This window comes from Leuresthes tenuis, unplaced genomic scaffold (assembly GCF_036924035.1).
Source record: "Leuresthes tenuis unplaced genomic scaffold, fLeuTen1.0.hap1 SCAF_17, whole genome shotgun sequence".
NCBI classification, from domain to species: domain Eukaryota; kingdom Metazoa; phylum Chordata; class Actinopteri; order Atheriniformes; family Atherinopsidae; genus Leuresthes; species Leuresthes tenuis.
The window spans coordinates 11,213,657-11,234,579 of record NW_027325371.1 but is presented as its reverse complement, the minus strand read 5'-3'; the positions used below and the strand labels follow the sequence as shown (position 1 = coordinate 11,234,579).

General features: G+C 39.8%; 1 protein-coding gene across 1 annotated transcript in view; it reads left to right on the top strand.

The window, feature by feature from the left end:
• sdk2a (sidekick cell adhesion molecule 2a) overlaps positions 1-17,137 on the top strand; it is a 35,765-nt gene extending 18,628 nt beyond the window's left edge. The window contains exons 21-44 of the mRNA XM_072369378.1: positions 23-144; positions 956-1,065; positions 1,246-1,396; positions 2,673-2,910; positions 2,996-3,111; positions 3,231-3,420; positions 3,598-3,696; positions 4,067-4,261; positions 4,356-4,557; positions 4,643-4,746; positions 5,026-5,096; positions 5,229-5,364; positions 5,533-5,589; positions 6,031-6,132; positions 6,241-6,356; positions 6,491-6,677; positions 8,097-8,234; positions 8,839-9,000; positions 9,098-9,223; positions 9,314-9,478; positions 9,574-9,714; positions 11,455-11,599; positions 13,740-13,869; positions 15,199-17,137. Of these exons, the coding sequence (XP_072225479.1) occupies positions 23-144; positions 956-1,065; positions 1,246-1,396; positions 2,673-2,910; positions 2,996-3,111; positions 3,231-3,420; positions 3,598-3,696; positions 4,067-4,261; positions 4,356-4,557; positions 4,643-4,746; positions 5,026-5,096; positions 5,229-5,364; positions 5,533-5,589; positions 6,031-6,132; positions 6,241-6,356; positions 6,491-6,677; positions 8,097-8,234; positions 8,839-9,000; positions 9,098-9,223; positions 9,314-9,478; positions 9,574-9,714; positions 11,455-11,599; positions 13,740-13,869; positions 15,199-15,609 (3,614 nt within the window). The 3' untranslated portion in view covers positions 15,610-17,137. The remainder of the gene's footprint in view (positions 1-22; positions 145-955; positions 1,066-1,245; positions 1,397-2,672; positions 2,911-2,995; positions 3,112-3,230; positions 3,421-3,597; positions 3,697-4,066; positions 4,262-4,355; positions 4,558-4,642; positions 4,747-5,025; positions 5,097-5,228; positions 5,365-5,532; positions 5,590-6,030; positions 6,133-6,240; positions 6,357-6,490; positions 6,678-8,096; positions 8,235-8,838; positions 9,001-9,097; positions 9,224-9,313; positions 9,479-9,573; positions 9,715-11,454; positions 11,600-13,739; positions 13,870-15,198) is intronic.
• Positions 17,138-20,923: the final 3,786 nt, after the last annotated feature.

Genomic DNA, 20,923 nt, shown 5'->3' with positions numbered 1-20,923 from the left:
TTTTGTCATTACTCTTCAACAGAATTGCCTGGTCCCCCTACCAATTTAGCTGTCTCTAACATCGGCCCTCGCTCTGTCACCCTGCAGTTCAAACCTGGTTATGATGGCAAGACATCTATTTCTTGTTGGCAGGTGGAAGCTCAGGTAAGAAGATACCATTCTATTTTAGCATACCGTATTTTGCGCACTATAGGGCTCATCTGATTATAAAGCGTACTCTCATTTATGGGGTCCATTTCTGTACTTAACCCATACATAAGGCGCACCTGATTATAAGGCGTAGTATTACGTAATGTTCTCTGATTGGTTTATTATTTCTAGCACACGTAGTGTATATATTACGTCCCTGTTTCAGCGGGAAATGGTCCGACAGTCAAGGACAACATCGTCGGTCGTTTTTACACTTAAAAACTTATAAACTGCACATCGGTCTGCATCACCCATCTCAGACTGAAGAACAGGCACTCACTGGGACACTGGCAAAAGCATGAATAATGACACGATTCAATCGCTAAGTACGAGCTCGATACAATCTTCGCTCCATTCAGAGTGAATGGCTGGGATCCGCCTAACCCTGGATTCACACAGAAGTGGCCAGTTGCCATTCATTTCCAATGTACAAGAGCGAAGGGAGAGCGTTGAGTGATGCGGAGGGGGCTTAATGCCCCGATGAATGCTCGGTGCTCCCCACAGTAAATTCAAAATAGCAGTATCCGTGACAGATTTTGGAATCCAGTGCACACATAAAGCGCACCGAATTATATGGTGCACAGCCAATTTTTGTGAAAATTTAAGACTTTTAGGTGCGCCTTAAGGTGCGCAAAATACGGTACTTAGGAAAGTGTGGTTTTAATTAAGGTTGCTAGATGTCTTCATATTGATGCTGGGGTTTAGTTACCTTATTTGTTTAATTTGTTTAGCTACTAATGCAACGCCTTTTCCATGTGTATTTCAGATTGGTATAATTGGAGAGAATGAAGAGTGGCTGATGGTGCAGCAGCTGGCTAATGAACCTGATGCTAGATCATTGGAGGTCTTAGACCTGAACCCCTATATTTTTTACAGGTGAACTTACAGACACACTAACCACTGCTACGATGGCTGGCTTTCCTTTTGGGCACCACTAAAGTTTAATCTTAACTAATCTAAAAAAATTTAATAATTTCTTACGTCACAAGATGTCATGTTATATTAACACCCAGCTTTAGCTGTATTGTTTACCATATGTCGTTTCTTTTGTCTTAGGTTCAGGATGCGTCAGGTAAACATTGTGGGCACTAGTCCTCCCAGTCAGCCCTCCAGAAAGATCCAGACCCTGCAGGCCCCTCCAGACATTTCCCCTGCAAACGTTACCCTTCGCACAGCAAGTGAGACCAGCCTATGGCTTCGCTGGGTGGTAAGACGTCACTCTGCACATGATTCTGGTCGTGATACAGACAACATGCAGTTAGCTGAGTTCAATTTTATTGAGGTGGACTTTTTTTAAATGAATTTTGAATAAAGACTACTTTGTCTTTGTATGCAGATATGCCATTTCAAACTGCTTATTTTTCTTTGACCTTCTCTTTTGTGCACATGCTGTAAAGTAATGACAGGACAATAATGAACTGGCAGAATGCCCTTGAGTTATAAGCTTTGGAAAAAAAATGGATTTAGATGATTGGATATAGAGTTTGACATTTATTGACTTTCTCAGTGACAGCCGTTTTTGAATTAACTCCCTCAAAAGGATCTCTGTTACAGTGAAATGTTGTCTTTTTCTTTCTCTTTGGGCTTTTAAATGATAAATGAATCCAGGCGACAGTGCTGATGAGGCTTTGGAAAACTGGACATACTGTGTCCTTGGTTATTGCTGCCTTCTGCGTCAGCATTTGGCCAGTATATGCTTTTCTACATCTGTTTATTATCATCTGTGTGCCAGTGTCCGAGCAGTGAGTCACTGAGGCTTGTGATACTGAATGTAGCGCTTGGAAGATTAGAAAAAGAGAGGATAGACCTAGATTTAAAAAACAGAGAGGTGTCAGCAGTGTGATATTACTCTACAAATTGATGACATAGCTCGAGGATTGTGGCCTGCCCTAAAAGCTGGATATTATACTGTAAAAATTGTGTGGCCTTTTTGTGGCCCATTACATTAAAGTTCTAGAGAAAATCAAGATACTAGTTTCAAGAAAACTAGTATTTTAATTAAAGTAAGATCAATATATGTTATTCATTAGTTATTAAGCAGTTATGAGCTAAAGTAATTGTTTGATATAAATAGAATAGATAAAAATGACTCTATTGTTTTATCCTTACTGAGTTAGATTTAATATGATTGTAAATAGTTTTGATATTTGAAGAAAATTAATATAATCTCCCCTCGTGTCTTCAATTGCTCTTTTGAGAATGATAGGGCCTGATAGGGCCTGGTGAAATACAAATAATAGATTGAGGGACTATGGGACTAGTTGCTCATTAAAATAGGGAAAAAAGCCATAAATTGTTCATACAATGCTGTGTTCTAACCTGTTCTCACACTTTTTGTCAACTTCTATTAAATGTTATTAAATCAGTGTAAGGTACAGCCCCTCTTAGGTTATTGCTTCATTATGCAGCCTTATGATTATGATATGATTAATATTATTATTGCTAGAATGGGGGAAATAAAACAAGGAAAAAAATTATTTTAGCCTCTTCCAGAGTGGGAGTACAACGGCAATCCAGATCTCGTTGGCTACCGCATCCATTACTCCAAAGCGGGAACCAAAGGGGGAGTTCTTTCTCACATCATCATGGACCGGTTGGAGAGAGAGTTCACTATAGAGGACTTGGAAGAGTGGACAGAGTATGAAGTCAGGGTTCAGGCCATCAATGGTATTGGCTCTGGACCATGGAGCCAGGCTGTCCATGGCAGGACCAGGGAGTCTGGTGAGGAGGGGATAATGGATTTTTATACTAATACGAAATCCCACAAGTATTCAGTGCTCTAATAGTTATTAATCTCCTGCTGCAGTACCATCCAGCGGTCCCACCAATGTGTCAGCTTTTGCCACCACCTCCAGCAGCATCCTCGTGCGATGGGGAGAGGTCCAAGAGACTGACCGCAATGGACTTATTCTGGGCTATAAGGTCACAGCTCTGAAGTGATCTGTATTCTAGAATCACATTCATCCATTCATGCATCACTGTGCTGCCAGATCTAATTTTTTATAGTGATTCTACTGTATAAAGTTCCCTGTATCTTTCAGGTTGTGTATAAGGAGAAAGACTCAGACACAGCTCCCAACTTCTGGATGGTTGAGGGCAACACTAGCCACAGTGTGCAGCTGAGCAGCCTCGGCAAATACGTCCTTTATGAAATCCAAGTCCTGGCTTTTACACGTATAGGAGATGGAAGAAGCAGCTCACCACCCATTCTAGAGAGGACTTTGGATGATGGTAAACATTTATTATATAGTCCAATCATGCTGTTATTGGGTAAAATATGTAATAATTTTGAAATATTTTCATCTGCTCCTTAATCTGTATCAACAAATGTCTTGCTTACAGCATTTTTCTCATCTTATTTTGATAAGTATTTTTTAAAAATGCATGTTTGTTCATTATATGTAACAGTACCAGGGCCTCCAGTTGGCATCTTGTTCCCAGAAGTCAGAACCACCTCAGTCAGGCTCATCTGGCAACCTCCCGCACAGCCCAATGGCATTATATTGGGTGAGTTTACATTGTATGATCTAGAAAAGGCAGTGGAACCTTATTCAGTAGCACATTTCAAGAGTGAGGGAATTAAAAAGCGCTCCATATAATGGATGTGAGAAATATAGAAAAAGAAAAAGAAAGAAGAAAATGAGCAAAAGGAGATTAAAGTTAGATGATGATTAACTAAGAGAAATTCAAATGAAAATATCTACTCAGCTAAAATTAAAAAAAGCTGTGGCTTTGATTCAAATAAAAGTGCTGTCCAAGAACATCATTTCCAATCAAATTCTTCCACAGGCTTTGATTTCATGTTTTACTAAATCTCATTTGCTGATTCACTGTATTTATTTATGTCTTTGTATTTTTTGTGACTTGATCTTCGTAGCATATCAGATCACATACAGAAAAAACTCTTCAAATAGCAATGCCGCCACTGTAGATGTGCTGAGCCCCAGCGCACGGCAGTACACAGCAACTGGACTGAAACCAGAAATGGTTTATGTATTCCGACTCACCGCTCAAACACGAAAAGGTTGGGGGGAGGCTTCTGAGGCTCTGGTTGTTACAACTGAAAAGAGAGGTGAGTGTAAAATGCTGCAGCTCAAAGGTTTCTTTTTTAATTATTCACCTCTAAATATTGAGCTGAAGAGGGAATGTGTGTGTGTGCCCTTCAGCTCGACCCCAACCCACGAGCCGACCCACAGTGCCTCAAGAAGAGGTCCAGGCTCGCAGAGTGCTGTTGTCATGGGAACCAGGCAGCGATGGCCTGTCTCCAGTTCGTTACTATACAGTTCAGTACAAAGAGCTGCCAGACAGCAACTGGACTGTCCACTCTGCCTCAGTCAGCCATGAGACACACTCCTACATAGTAGACAGGTACTTCCAAGGTCATCTCCCTGAATGTTTCTAAACATGTAACATACAAGCACACGCATAAACACTGTTTGCCCTCCCTTTAAAGGTTAAAGCCATTCACCTCTTACCAGTTCCGTGTCAAAGCAACCAATGATATTGGAGACAGCGAGTACAGTGGGGAGAGTGAGGCCATCACTACATTACAGGATGGTAAGAAATCATGACAGCTGTAAATAGTCTTGGATTAAACACATCACCACGGACCTCAGATCCAGTATCTTTGATGTTTGACTTGTCCGAGAGCCCATTCTAACTGTATTTACAGTGCTGTTTTTACAGTCATGGTCGGACTTTGAATTTACTGAATACTTTATGTCAACAGTGTGCATGTTTGCTCTGAAGCTGCTCTCTACCTGTTTGAATTGCGTATCACTTTCCACAACTATGTTAGTGTGCTAACACCATTTTTTCTTCTTTTATCCTTTCTAGCTCCAGACAAAGCTCCGATAATACTATCTGTTACACCTCACACCACCACATCTGTACTGGTCCGTTGGCAGGTATATTGCTGAGTGACTTGGCACTGTGTTTTGTAAATGGAGGACTGTTGAATGTGGTACTGTTGGCCAAAAATTGTTGATTGTTGCAAATTTGTTAAATAGTGGACAATAAGTAGTACTTGTCTCCCCTAGCCTCCCACTGAGGATCACATAAATGGAGTTTTGTTGGGGTTCAGGGTCCGATATCGTGAGTTACACTATGACAGACTGCGCAGCTTCTCTGTCCGCACAGTAAATAGTCCCTCTGCAAACTGGGTTGACCTCACAGGTGAGTTAACTGTTTAATAGCTTGGCCTTGTATTGCTGCTACTTGTTATTTAAACATGCTTGCTTCCCTACCATTTATTGTTTGTGTTTTTTTTTTTAAAAAAGGAAAGAAAATATTAATATTGCCATTATTTTCAATTCTATGAACCATGTTCTGTCCCAACTCCAGCTCCTTACAGCATCAAAAACTTGAGTGAATCCTCTCTAACGCAGTACGAACTGGACAGTAAGTCTAAAGTCTCTCTTTGTGCTCTGCCTTTATCCATCTTCGTCTGTTAGCATATCATGTGCTGCTTTTTATTTTCACAAAGTAAGGCATTTGTATAATAACGTACCGCAAGATTGCGCTCCATCCTCCCACTCAGCTGTTGCCACCAAGTAGCCACTACATATTTCATTCTGTGTATATGACTTTAATCCCTACGAGTTGCCCTGTCATTGCTCAAGTATGTTTCCTTTATTTTCAATCATTTAATCATTTTCCCATGTGTCCCCACAACAACCCTGTCTTTTCATCAGTTTACATTACAATTCTAACCTTCCATCTTTTCTGTCCAGTTTTCTTGCAAAGGGCACCACTGGGACTCTGTCTATCTGGAGTAATTTCTTTTTGCTCTTTTACTGTGACTCTTCTATTACAATGCAGCAATGCGTTCTCTCTTTGCAGATCTGAGTAAACACAAGCGTTATGAGATTCGTCTCAGCATTTATAATGCTGTAGGGGAGGGTCCTAGCAGCGCACCGCAGGAAGTATTTGTCGGAGAAGCGGGTATGTTTATTTTATCACTTAGCAGCATATTAGTCTACTTACCCTAAATCTTTATTTCTGAGGTTTTTAACAATTAAGTTTTACTATTCAAATTCTATATGATTGTAGTACCAACAGCGCCTCCCCAAAATGTGGTGGTCCAGTCTTCAACAGCCACTCAGCTGGATGTTACATGGGACCCACCTCCTTTGGATGCTCAGAATGGAGACATACAGGGTTACAAGGTATCAATGATGCATCTTGTTTATTCATTACAAAAATCTGAACTAAACTTACATCACGTCTTTCATATTTGTACAATTTCTCTGAAAACAGCATGAATTCTGCATTCAGATCTTTTTTTTTATTCTTTTTATAGATCTATTTCTGGGAATTTCAACTCCAGAATGAAACAGAGCGCCTGCGCACTCTGTTCCTGCCAGAGCTCGGGGTGAAGCTCAAAAATCTGACAGGCTACACCACCTACATGATCAGTGTGGCAGCTTTCAATGCTGCAGGGGATGGGCCCCACTCCCTGCCCACCAGAGGGCGCACTCAGCAAGCAGGTGCAAAATCCAGATGAGGAAAAGTTCCTACAAAAGACCAGTGGCATTTGCTATGTAGTTAAGGCTTCTGCCAAAACTAGTAGCACTTCCCATTTATGTACTCCTGGCTATGTGTGCAGCAGTCTGCTTCCTTCTCTCACCAACTCTCAATAATACTCCCTGTAATTATTTGCTCATAATATTTATGGTTCTCAAGTGTTTGTAAAGACAAGGGCACGAAGGTCAATCTGCCTTTCATTTACGAAATGTATGCCAACAAAAGAATAATTGATAAGTGCTTTGGTCGTAAATCCTCACAAAACTGCAAAGTAAACTGCAATTATCACTCTAGTTTAAAGACTAACAACATAAGGCCTCGGTCCTTATGTTTAGAAAGAATTATATTTATAAGAAATTGAGCATTTTTGATAATTTTGTTTCATTCCTTAAGATGTAGCATTATAAATCAGAGGGTTTTTTGGCACCTCCTTCACGATAAGGCAGGAGGTGGAAGCCTAATTACAGTGGAGGAGCGGAGAATACAAACTGCGACAGACATGTAGATTAGTCTTTTTTTTGCCTTGACTGCACAAAGATGTCTGTGTTCACAAGCTAGTGAGAGTCCCTCTTCTGTGGTTTCAGCACAAAATGGTTTACAATATAAGTAAGTCTCTATTTTCATCTGCCCCCTTGATGGCTATGACTTTGGCAAAGAGTACGAAGTACTGAAAACTTAAAAACACAAGCAGGAATTTTGGCTCTCTGCACCACATGGTACTGGGAAGTCAGCCAACACAAGCTTTTTTGATTTTTTTTTTTTAAGCAGAGTTGTAGCTAAATCCTGACACTTAGCTGTATCTGGGTTGGATCACTTGGCAGAATTCTTTTAGCTCTTGTTCAAGGTCATACAGTGATTTTGTAAACTTTTGTGTCTACTATACAGGTTACAGACCTCTTTTTCCAAACTGTTATGCAACGTCTTTCTTTCTTTTAATCAAATCTATTAGCTTGCATTTGACATTCACAAACTATTTTAGTTTTTTCATGCTTTGGTAATGAACAATTACTAATAAAACACAGAATATTATTTTTCACAGTAGTCCTGTTCTGTGTAATTAAGCACTAAAGCAGTTACTTCTTTATGGAAATCTCAAAGGATTTTGTCTGCTGAGTGCCACTCTTTAGAACTTGGGGCAAAGTAACAACTTAGGTGACTTCCTTTTCTTTTTGATGTAAGCTATTATAAATTATATGAATTACATTTTTCACAAATGTTAAAAGTTATATTCTTTCAAAAGAGTATCAAGTACCAGGTGACATATTCAGGTCGATGCATGGCATTTCACATATGTGTGGCTTCAGTATTTAACATTTTGTGTTGATACTGAGAAAAAAATCATCATTAAAACATACACCTTCTCCCCTTTCCTTCACCAAAAGCGCCAAGTGCTCCCAGCTACATCCACTTCAGTGAGCTGACCACCACTTCGGTCAATGTGTCCTGGGGAGAGCCCAAACAGGCCAATGGTATCATTGAAGGCTACCGCCTGGTGTATGAGCCCTGCACTCCAATCGACGGTGAGAAACCATGCCTGGAGCCTAACTCCTCTGCTGTCTCTTGACATTCCGTAGCTGGCTTTCTCAGAGAGTGAAATATAACCTCTAGCCTCTTAACTATATTCTTTTTTAACTCATGCTGCTTAAGCTTGTGCTCTAATTTGTTACAGATGGGTATAGGCCCTGCAGTAGCATATATGGCAAGGCTGATAAACTATGCTGGAATGCTCTTGTGAGACTTTGCACAGCTTCCACTCTCACTGAGAGAAACATGGTTAATAGCTGGCTAAGTGTTGTTGCTTTGACCAGATTGTCAAGTAATTGGGAGCAGAGGTGGAATGCTGATCTGAGGCCGTTGTGGTCCCTCGGCTATTCGCTAATAGACGCCGTGCAAAATAACAGAGCAGCAAACACATTAAATATTATTTGGTATATTTTATTATTTCTTGACAACTAAAAGGCTGCTGGGATGGAAAACATGTTTTGTTTTATGTGCCATCATGTCTGTGTCTGGTCTTGTGACTGTGTCCGTTCTCATGCACAAAGCTTGGCTATTTGTTGCTTGTAGAAAGCAGTATCTAGAGTCTTAGTGTTTCCTGCACAGACTCCTCTCCTCGCACTCCAGGTGTCAGTAAGATAGTGACTGTAGATGTGAAGGGCAGCGCTCCTCTGTGGATGAAGATCAAAGACCTAGCTGATGGCGTCACCTATAACTATCGCATTCGGGCTAAAACACTCACTTATGGCCCCGAGGTGGAGGCTAACATCACTACTGGGCCTGGAGAAGGTGGGATCCTCTAAAGATCCTCTGTTTCTCTTAAATCAGTATTATCAGCCTTTGTACAATTTTTTTCAAATCATCCACCCTTTTTTCTCATTCTAAGGAGCCCCAGGCCCCCCTGGGGAACCCTTTATTTCTCGATATGGCACTGCACTTACACTGCATTGGACAAGTGGCGATCAAGGCCGTGCACCCGTCACCCGCTACGTCATCGAGGCCAGACCTTCTGGTGAGCTCCATGTTGCTGAGTGTCTACACCTCAGAGTCTGTGCAACATACAGCATTCTTTTGTTTACATGTTCTATTTTTTTCCCCTCAGATGAAGGATTGTGGGATATTCTTATCAAAGACATTCCCAAAGAAGTGACATCCTACACACTTAATCTGGACATGCTAAGAGAAGGTGTCACCTACGACTTTCGTGTAATTGCTGTCAACGATTATGGCTATGGCTCCCCCAGCGCTCCCTCTCCCTCCATATCAGGTTTATTTTTGTTTTAAGATGTGCAACTTTGTGCTAACTGTAAAACATGCATCATATTCAGCTATTAATAACCTCTAATTTTTTTATGTTTTCAGCTCAGAAAGTGTCTCCCTTCTATGAGGAGTGGTGGTTCTTGGTAGTTATTGCTTTGGTTGGACTAATCTTCATCCTCCTCCTTGTTTTCATCCTTATTATCCGGGGCCAAAGTAAAAAATACACCAAAAAAGCAGACTCAGGTAGGAAACACGACTGAATGCCAAATGCCAATAAGATCACAGTCAGTGTATATGTGCAACGGAAGCTATTGAGTGGAATTTGTCTTCCTCTTGGGCAAGTCTGCAGAGAATTGAATTTGAATGATTGTGCATCTAAAGTCTATTCCGTAGAATGGCAGTGCAAAGGCTCACACAATTAAACAAATTATCTCGATTTCCCTACATTGTCTGGCTGACAGGGGAGGGATGAGAGTAAAGGTTATTGGTAAAGCAGCTGACAATAGACAAATATTATAGTCTGAGTTGAACTGCAGCAAGGATCAATAGCAGGACAAACGACTTGGCAGGGGTTTAATGCCGGGGTCATTAATTACACTGAGAGTAATTATATAATGACAACGCAAGTGGCTTCTATACAACTGTGTCAAGGGGGCAATTTGCAAGATTGTCAGTTATTGCACTTGAAGCCACTCCTCCCAGAAACTCATTTGTCACAGAAGAGCAAGTTTATCAGCCTTAGTGGACTTTTTATTGTTATTGTTAATTAGCTGTGGTTAGTAAGTAACTGTGACATGAAGAGCATCTAGGGCTTAATTTCTTGACATGGTCTTGTCATCCAGGAGCATGACGACTGTCGTGGATATGAACACAGTAGTGAGATAGGAAGGAGGGAGATTTAAGCTTTTTTTTAGCTTAGCTAGTATTACCATGATGGGACTTAGCAGGGGTGATGAACATGGTTGAGTGATACCAGAACAGAAAAGGGGACTGTGTTTTCAGACGGCTTCTTATTCCATTTCTGCCTCTCCCAAAATTTCCAACCTGCGGCTCTGATTTATCCCAAACAACTAACTGATTATGGTGCAGTGATACAGTCAAAGGGAAACGTTTTGGCTTCTTTTGAAGGTGGAATCAAAGAAAGATGTAGTTAATGAAATGCCTGCTGTATCTGCTGGTCGGGAAAAAAACAGTTATGTTGTGTGTAAGTTATCCTCAATTCTGTGGATCCATATTTTTTCATGAGGGACTGTCACACAGTATGTAGTGGTGGAGCACCTGATTGCAGTCTCACAGGTGAGAAGCAGACAAATTAGGAAAATATAAAAGTTTATTAACTAAACTAAAAGTGCTGCTTCAAAGATGTGATATACTGGGCCTGTGGAGACATCCCACAACTGAGTTCCTAGTGTGTTTGATATTTTCAAGGAGTTGAAATGGGAGGAGTATTCAATTAGCTGTCAGCGAAGAGATATGACCAATGAGACACACCTGGAACCTGGAAAAAAAAACAATAACCAACAAACTTGGTTAAATAACCAACCAAGAGCGCAGTGAATATAGTAGAAGTATAGTCAGCTCGGGAAACTCAACAGAATCAGGTTAGCCTTTGGCGAGAACCTCCATGCCTCTTTGATGTTTCCAACATGCAATAACAATGGCAGACATGAGAGAAAGCCGTTGAGAGAAACTGCCAGTTTCTTATCAGCAACAACTTGAATAAAAGAGTTTTGAATCAAATTAAATTTGAATAAGATAAAATAGTGGACTGGTTTTTAGGTAAATATTAGATTGAGAACAATTTAACAAACTCTGCAGCAAGAGAAACTGAAGTAGGGAACTACAACAAATACACAGAGAACACAGTAAGGAGCCATAGACCACAACAGGACCACTTCTTTTAGGGTGAATGAACTCGAAATTGATTTTAGAATTGCTTGAAGATCTGAAATCATTCATTTCAGTCCACTGCCCTCTGTCCAGGTAACCACTCCAACTGCACTGCGATGCCTCTGACGCATGGGGAGATGGTGCGTCTGGATGAGGGACGCTTCCCAGCTCTGGAGCTTAACAACAGACGTCTCTCTGTTAAAAATTCATTCTGCCGCAAAAACGGCATCTACACTCGGTGAGTTAACTTCACCACAAACATGCCATCTGTGGTGCTGACTGTTGTGGTATTTAGCTGACCATTACATTCATTTCTGGTCGTCCATTTTTTATAGAAATTGTTAACTACTTTGTCTGTATCCTCCTCATGTTCAGTGTCTTACTTATAAGACTGACAAGAATTACAAATGCAGCATTGTGTTTCGTTAGTATTGAGAGAGCAAACTGAGCCTTGAGAAGCCCAGCTGCTGTTCTGAGCCTCCCTCCCCCTCACCTCGCTTATATTCAGTGTTTGTGGAAGCAACAATCTATACGAGGGGACAGCACAATACCAGCTGATTAGCATTCATGAGAGTCTGCCTGTGCTCTTTGTTTGTCCATCTCCACTTTAGACAAAGAGAGCTTATGGGTCAGAGTTGGCTGGTTTTCTTTGGCCTTGAGCCTGGATTGCAGCATAGTGAGAGCTGTAACATAAAGTGCTGTCAGAAGGACTTTGGTGGACTGGTTCTTTTGTAATGTTTAGTTAAATATTAGATAAGAAAATTTACACAAACTCTGCAACAAGGAAAACTTGGGTCATGACCAAATGGATGATCAATTGGTTGAGTCGCAGGTTCAGAGTCTGCATCAAAAAAGAGGTTGTTTTTTTTGCACATTTCTGTGCACATTATCGTGGAATGTGCTGGGGGTGCACTAAAAGGCGGGTTAATCTGCTATGCTCTCCTTGACCAAGGCCAAGATGGGGATCAAAGGGCTTTGAGTAGTTCTCCCTCTTTGAAGAAGTCAAATCTGGTTCTGCACTGTTTGCTAATGAAGGAGGAAGTGTGGGACGGCTCCCTATGGGATGTTTGAAAGGATGAGGGAGAGAAAGATAAATCAGACAGATAAGGCAAGAGGGAGAATACAGTGCTCCTAAATAATTCAAAGCTCAGGATCTATTGCCCCTCCTCCTCGACAATTGCATTGGGCCACATCCTTTTAATGTCTGACTCAAACTGGTCTAAAAGTCCTTTTTTTTTCCTGAAGTCCCCCCTCTCACATTATCTCCTTTAACCTAAATAAGATATGCACTTTTTGTGTCAACTCTATCATGGCCGTTGTCACATTGTGTCTTCTAAGCTTTCTCTTGGCTTTTCCACTGATTTGTCTCCTGCATGTACATCTCAGTACATATTTTCTTTTATTCCACAAGTTGTCAAGGTTGTCTGCTTAAACCCTTAATATTAAACTTGACATCACAGCGTTTTGTGCTCGTCTGCTCTGCCCCCACACAACGTTTTCCATTTCAGATCATTTTAACATTTACTTTCATGCCATTCCTACTTTAGAGCATTCTTTCTGTTTTTTTTTTCTTTTTCTGAAACCAACTAAGCAAACTCTCCTCTTAATGCTGCATTAGCCTTAGTCACGTATTACGTCCAGTTATGTAGCTCAGTGATGTGAACATAGCAATCCTATTTAGGCTCACTGGCCATCCAATTCAGCCTCGGCAGTCATTACCTCCAAAAAAAAAGAAACAATTAGTTTCTGCACAAACGTTTTTCTCTGTTTCACTTCATGGACTTAATCACAGGAGCCAAAAAAAGCTAGGGGTCTTTTTACTCACATAAAAACTTTTCGTTGAGCTTAGTTACCTGGCTTTTCTAAAGCAATTCTAAATCTCTCATGGACTCATTCTGCACAGTCATTTACTGTAGCTCTTGTCATCATAAAGAGTTCTTATATTTTTATATTTTTAATGAACCTGTTTGTGCATCTCACAATGATTGAGGTGGGTTTGACTTGCCTCCTGTCTGCTCTCAACTGACCCAGATTAGAGGGACATAGTAAAAGAATGTGACCAACTACATTCTCTTCACTGTTATTTATCAGTGGCTTCCAGATTTTTCATCCGTGATTTTTGGATTCTTTAATCATTCTACACTTCTCAGAATTTAGATGGAATTTTTTATTTCATAACTAATGAGTAGTTTACTTTTATATATATTTATATAAATATATATGTGCTCACCAAAATGTGAGAGCCCCAGAAAAGCTGTTTGATTATCTACAGGGAAAAGTATCCATGATCATAACACGCCTTTCTTTAGCTTTTTATATATCTCTCTGGCTTTAACTCCCACAAAATATTCTCTATCTGCTTTTTTCGACTTTTTCAGGTCTCCTCCAAGACCCAGTCCCGGAAGTCTACACTATTCAGATGAAGATGTCAGCACTAAGTATAATGATCTGATCCCAGCAGAGAGCAGCAGTCTGACTGAAAAACCATCTGAGATATCTGATTCTCAGGTAAGCAGTGACTTTGGCTTACAGCCTGGTTTGTGCCCAATCCCATGTCTAGAATAGGCAATGAACTTAATTTTAAAAAAGTAGAATTTAACTGTTTGAATTTCTCAAAGTGACTAAATCCTCTCAAGTAAAGTAGCTTTTTCCAACTAAGAAAAAATAAATAAACTCATGTCTTATTCCATCACTTTCTTTTACTTTTTTCACATCTACTTTCTCTTGAGAGCCTCTTTTTTTATCATAACAACTGCATCGCTGGATGTAGAAACTAGACAGCTATCTAATTATGAGACAGCATTTCTGTTGATTAATGTATGGCATTTTGTGAAACCATCACATATCCTCTTTTAACGTAGCCTAGTCACCACTGACATCTCTGGACCAACTTCTCGAAGGTGAAGGAAATATACAGCTATTTCTCATATTTCATGTGCGCTGGAATGACGTTTCTTTATCTAGAGGGTTTTAGCTTATTGCTTCATGTGTGGAATATGTAAGATCACGAGGTTCGAGGTTAGGGGATAGATTAAGCAAAGAAGCTGATTGTTTTAGATTCTGGATAGCTGTCTTCCCACACCTGTGCAGGGTCTCCCTGATGAATTTATCTAGTACCTGCACAGTCAAAACATTGTTCAAGCTGGCTTGAACAAACAGAGTGCTCCCTGGAGACAAAACTGTGTGTTATCCTTTTCTTCTGCGTAGCCTCCAAATGTTTACCTGCCTCTTGTTCAAATAAATGGTGCTAGAACATCTGCTTAGCTGGAGTATCTCAATGGAGCAGTGGATGAGGAAGTGGTTGTCAAGCACACAATTGTGCCACATGTTTAATGTTGTCTCTGAGAGTAATTTGCTTTCAACTGTTTGTGTTTCTCAGCGAGTATAATGCAGGGGAACAGCAGGAGGTCTCACCCACACAAGCATCTGTAACTTACAAGATTGATGGCTTAATATTACAAAAAAGCAAACTAATCCCATAAACATTATCTCTGTCCAATTCTAGGATGCTCTTGTGTACACTTATCATACATGTACTCCAAGAAGCTATGGGTGAGCCCCTACAGTGTGTCAGATTCTCAATAGAAGTGATTACCATCCCCTATAGAACGTGTCATGCATTAATAGATTTAGAATTGTGAATAGAGGTTTCCTGTTGTGCTATGACTCAGTATTTTGTGGGTTTTCAATTAAAAGAAAAATAATAGAAATAGAATTGGCCTTGATTTGAGAACATGAAAATGTAGCCGTCATTACATTTTGTAGTATCTGTGTGGTAAAATTGCTTTCATAATGTTTTAAAGTGATTTCTAACTGTTTGTGGGGACTGACTAACAGGGCAGCGACAGCGAATATGAAATGGATCAAAGTCGGCAGAAGACCCACTCCTTTGTCAACCACTACATCAGCGATCCCACCTACTACAACTCCTGGAGGCGGCAACCAAAGGGCGTCTCTCGTCCACCTGCGTACGGCTACTCCCAGCCCGAGCCCCTGGTGGAACAAGAGTCCCGGCAGCACCCACCACCTGTGCCCCCTCTGCCCCCTCTCGTCCCCCAAAGCGCCCCATCCCCACAGCCACAGGGCCAGGGCCAGGGAACGCTGTTCAGGCCTAAGGGAAGCCGGACTCCCACCCCCTCACTGCTGTCATCTGAACCCCCCAGCCAGCACAGCACCCTCTACCGGCCCCCCAGCAGCCTGGGCTGTTCCGCTCAGGCACCTACCGCGGGCTTCTCCTCTTTTGTTTGACACACAGCCCTCCTTCCAATAACAACAGGACCCTGAGGACGAGTCTTTGATTTTGTTGTTGTTGGTTTGTTTGTATTTTGCTCTTTTTTTTCAACTCTTATTCTGTCTTGAGTTGTTGCTCAATATAAAGCATTGCAGGCATCTTTAATAGTGGTTTTTCCTCTGTGAAGAGTATGTTTGTATGACTGTGTTTAGCGCGTATGGTTGGTTAATCAATGTATTCTGTGTTTCATGGAAAGACAATCATTTGAGCGATTGTACGCATTGCTTCGGTAAATTTATTTGAATCAACAACCATGTGAACAAAGGAGAACAGAACTTACAGTTCTGTGAAAAAAAGTCCTTGTTTAAAAAAAAAATACTGTATTATTGTTTATCATGAGAGCTTTATTGAAAACAACCACCTTAGATCCATATACAGTATGGACGACTCGGCTTCCAAAGACTGGACAATGGAAATCCAACTCTGATGGCATAAATGTTTGACAAAGGACAAACTGATACTGAGGAGTGGAGTCTGACTTGGAGAGAGGCACTAGTGCTCACTGTGGCCCTCAGCTGCCTTTGACTTTCTCACTCTGCCTAGTCGTTGTTGGAGCTGCAGTATGTGTTTACTATATGTACTTGTCTAATATTGTTTACCAGGTATTTATATCAATCAGCTTCAAGCTCAACATTTTCCGAACATCACTAGTGACAATGTTATGAATCACATTAAAGCATTGTGGCACCTTTATAGTAGTCTGAGGATGTTGATTGTGCACTGGTGCTCATGTAAGTAGATTTTCAGCTTTCATCATGTGCACCTGTTTGCTCTTATCATAGTTGCAGAAAATGACAAATGCACAAATCTCTGTTCAAATGTGTTTACATTAAAACCACATAAAAAATATATGCCAATCAAAGCTGTCAGAGTAAGACAACAGTAACTAACCTTCACCAGGTTACTAGGATAAAAAAGAATATTAATGAAACATGCAGAGGTCTCCTAAAAGTTAACCCGGTCATATTTATTTTCATAACTATAACCAAACAGGATGCTCTAATTGTTTCAGAGTTTCAAGAGAAAGATGTGTCTTTTGTAAATGACGGCAGCTTGTTTCGTATATATTTATAGCATCACGTTGTTCACTGATTAGGAGGTCAGCTAAATTGTGCATCTATGATTATTTCAAAGGTTTATTTATGGACGGAAAACAGCAGAGTTTTATGTGTGAAAGGCATCACCAGGAATTGTCACATGATGTGTGTTCAACATATTACTGTGAAGCAAGGCAATTATATGATTTCTGAAACTGTGTTTTATGCCGAGTGGACAAAATAATTAAGTGCAATATGTAATGTTTGTTACGTTACAACATTCTTGAACATGCTGATTCTTTACAAAACTTGCATGGGACATGCCCAAAGTCAAGAAACTAGGATAGTCTTTCGGTTTCCAATGAGAACATGCACACAGTGTGCATTCAAGGAAACAGCATGGATCCATTCATTGTAGCTCTCTGAAATAAATTATTCTATATTCTGATTATTTTTTTTTTCATGAATCATCAGAATGTTTTTGAAAATAATTGAATAGTAAGTAGAATATATAATTCATTTGCAAATTAGTCAAGGGATTTATAATCCTGACATATGAGAGGATTACTAGAGTCTTATAAATGTTGTATAAACAATGATGTTCAACTAAACAGACCCTATCAGACAGTGCAGACAACTATTTCTTAGACTCAGTCCTCTGTAGACGTTTTTGCTTGGTCGGGGAAGATAAAGTGATTTCTGACACTTGATCCCAAAGTGCAGGAATGACCTGATTCTCTCAGCTACAGAGTTACAAAGACGTGCCTTGGATGCATAAGAGCGTGAGTTCCAAGGAAGAATTCGAAGAAAAGCCAGATCTGGTGCAAGCATGCTGAAAATTGAGAGGAGTAAGAGACAGGTATGAGGGTAATCTCCTTATTTCAGGCCAGGAAACATTGATTTTGATTTAAAACAAAGCAATTAGGGATCATGCTTATAGGTTTAGAGGGAAGGCAAACGTCTAGTCACTGGAAAGAGAGATGCAACTTCTTCATTTGCTCCAATCATAGATACTGGTTGTTAAATTCACATAGGTGAGTGGATCAGCATATGAATTATTGAACAAGATGCAAACAGAATTACATCTCAGTTATTGATTTCATTACATTAATGTGAAAGGTTCAGTTTAAAAATATTCTTCGGAAAATAAGTCTCTGTGAATATAAGTGAACAGTCATGTCCATGTACAACTCAAATTCCCAAAAAATTTGGGATGCTGTTTGAAATGTTAATAAAAACAGAATGCAATCATTTGCAAATCTCAGTATTTCATTCATAGTACAACATAGAAAACATAACTCATTACATAAAAGTTGAAATAGACATGTCACTATTTCATGAAAAACATCAGCTTATTTTTAATTTGATCGAGGCAACATGTCTCTAAAAGTTGGGATGCTGCAGCAAAAGTTTCTGCTGGACACAGAAACACTAATTAGGTGAATTAGATTGGTGACATGATTTTACAAAAAAAGCAGTTAGAAAGGCAGAGTCTCAGAAGAAAAAAGGGTAGAGGTTTAGCAATCTGAGGAAAACAGTGTCTTCAGATTTTCAAATTGAATAGTGTTCCTTAATGCTAAATTGTGAAGACTTTGCATATTGCAACTCGCACATCTGGAAAGCACCATCAATTCTGAAAAGTATAGTCAGGTTTTAGAGCCAGAGGTGACTGTATGTCAGCACGGTGATGCTAAACTGCATACTGCATCTACCGTATAACAACAGCATGGATTCAAAGTAGAAGAGCCTGGGAGCTGGGACTTGTAGTCCAGACAAAGAAGACTCGGGACTGTTGAGCAGCTAAACGTTTTATCAGACAAAAATGGGAAAACATTCCTCTCCCAAAAGTCAAGTAACTGGTCTCCTTAGTTCTGGGAATAGTTCTGGGAACTGAGGAGACTGTTGTTAAGGACTGTAAGGAAGAGTAGAATTAAGGACTGTTGTTAAAAGTATGGAGGACAGTGTTAAACATGTCCCTGTCCTGACTGTTTCTGCCATTAAATTTAAGACAGGCTAATGTTTTCAGACACAGTAAAATGTCTGCCCTGTTTCTAAGATTGGCTCATGACATTTGTAAAACACTGCATTCCTTTTTTCTTTATTTTATACAACATTCTTAATGATTTTTTATCTGTAATTCTTGGAGATATTGTAACCATATGATAAACACTAAAGTTTAGTTTTAAAAACTAAATTTCCTTTGTAATATTTTTTAATCCCTAACAAAAACACTAAAAATCATAGTAATTATCCAAATACAACACTTCCATAACTATTGTAAACCTTCTGAGAGAGACAGAAATCACATTCACCCACAGAGAGAGAAACAGAGTGAGCCTCACATCAACAAATCTGTCACATTTTTACATTTCAGTACAGTGTCTCCCCATGGGATCCACTTAATGCGTCCTAATTCTGACTGCGTTTGTTGGAACGCTTCAGAGCACGTTAGCGGCACATCTAACTCTTCTTGACTGGTGAGTCTAAAATCAGGGCATAATAATGATGGATCATGCAAATGCAGATCTAACAGCTATAGTTATTTCGAAGGTTTTAATTAACAAAACATTTTTGTCTTATTATAGAACTTTATGGTTTTTCACTCATAGACGCCAAAGCACCATATGTCTTCTTCTCTGTGAGAGCAGTTAGATAACATGAAAATATGGACATACATCAGGAAACTATTTCTTTTAACACTGTCAAATCCTTAAATGTGCTTTGTAAAAGTAAAATAATTCAATTTGCTGTGCGAGGTATAGTCTGTTGTTAGTCAATTCCTCAATCAATCAGAACTTCCTGTTGTGTATGCCCTTATGAATGGCTATCGACAAAGTTAAAAATTTATAGAGTGAAATGGCTCTTTGCTGACGTCACTGAATAGCTGTGGTAACAACAACTAAGACCGTATAGTAAAAGGGAAAAAAATGACCAACAGGAATGGTAGGTGTTGCAAAACTTCTAAAAAGAGCTCAGAGTATAATTAAGGTGAATACAAGACAGTTTCCTTCTCTGTGGGATTACAGTAAAATACAAGTATATGTTCCTTTAAGCTAATCTGTCTCCTGGCTTCCTTGTTTAAGAATATTTCTCAGGTTAATTACACTCTGAGGAAAGCTTTCTTGCATTCTGCACTGTCTGACAGTACAAAAGGCCTCATGAAGTGGCCTGATGTTTTGTTTGATTTTGTGTATTTCAGGTTGATAAGTTGTCCTCAACAATTAGTATATTTTAATATGGAAATGAGCAGGAAGCTCCATATGCTTCAAAGCTCCCAATACAACCCCCCAAACCCAGGAGAAAGGAATGTGCGAATGGCTGACAAATGTGAGAGGGCAAAGGTCACTGTACCTGTGCAGAATGACTCATCACTGTTGTCTGTCACTACCAACACTCTTTAGTCATGTATCTCTTAAGATCCAGGCATTAACTCGTTTTTTTTCTTTTTTGTTCATGAAGTGCATGGGGAGTATAACAAGTCATTTCCTCCCTTTGGCTTTGTTCCCAGAATGCTGCGTCCCACCAGCTGATGGGAGAATATGGCTCTTTGTGATGAGAATTTGACTGCAGTGGCCTCTTGTTCAGGCTCAAGCTGCATTCAGAGCATTCAAAGTTATTTTCTACATGACCATGCTCCAAAAAGTTTCCACTGTACTGCTCTCCTGTCAAGCTGCTGACATACAGTTAGAGGGAATATTAAATGTGTTCAGAGTAAAATGATCTGTCTTTCATGGAGCATGCATGTCAAAATGTAGTTCAGACAGGAAATTAGTAATGCAGATTCTGGCCCCCATTTTGTTATGCAACATGAACATATACTCTTTATATATACAGTCCTAACTGAGATCTAATAGGCAATAAGTGTAAAATACATAAACAGAGATGAATGGTGGTGGGTTCCTCAGGAGCCTTGCATACAAAGAAGTTAAGTTTAACTTTGCGAACAAAGTTAAATGCCAGGTGAATGTACAGCAGTGAAAACACAAAATTATTTCATAAAAAGTGAGCAGTTTGTGTTAAAATCTCCAGTAATACAAGAAGAGCATTTCTCTTAGATTGCTACATATTTGTGTGTTGCTCTGGCAGCTCTGGTAGTTAAAAATCATAAGAGGATGTTATGATCAAAGCATGTTCTTTTATTTGCCTTTCGGAGTTGGATATTCTTAAATCTTTCTGAGTTCTGACATTCAGGAAAATCATGTGTTGTCTGTTATTTTTCTATCCTGACACCAGA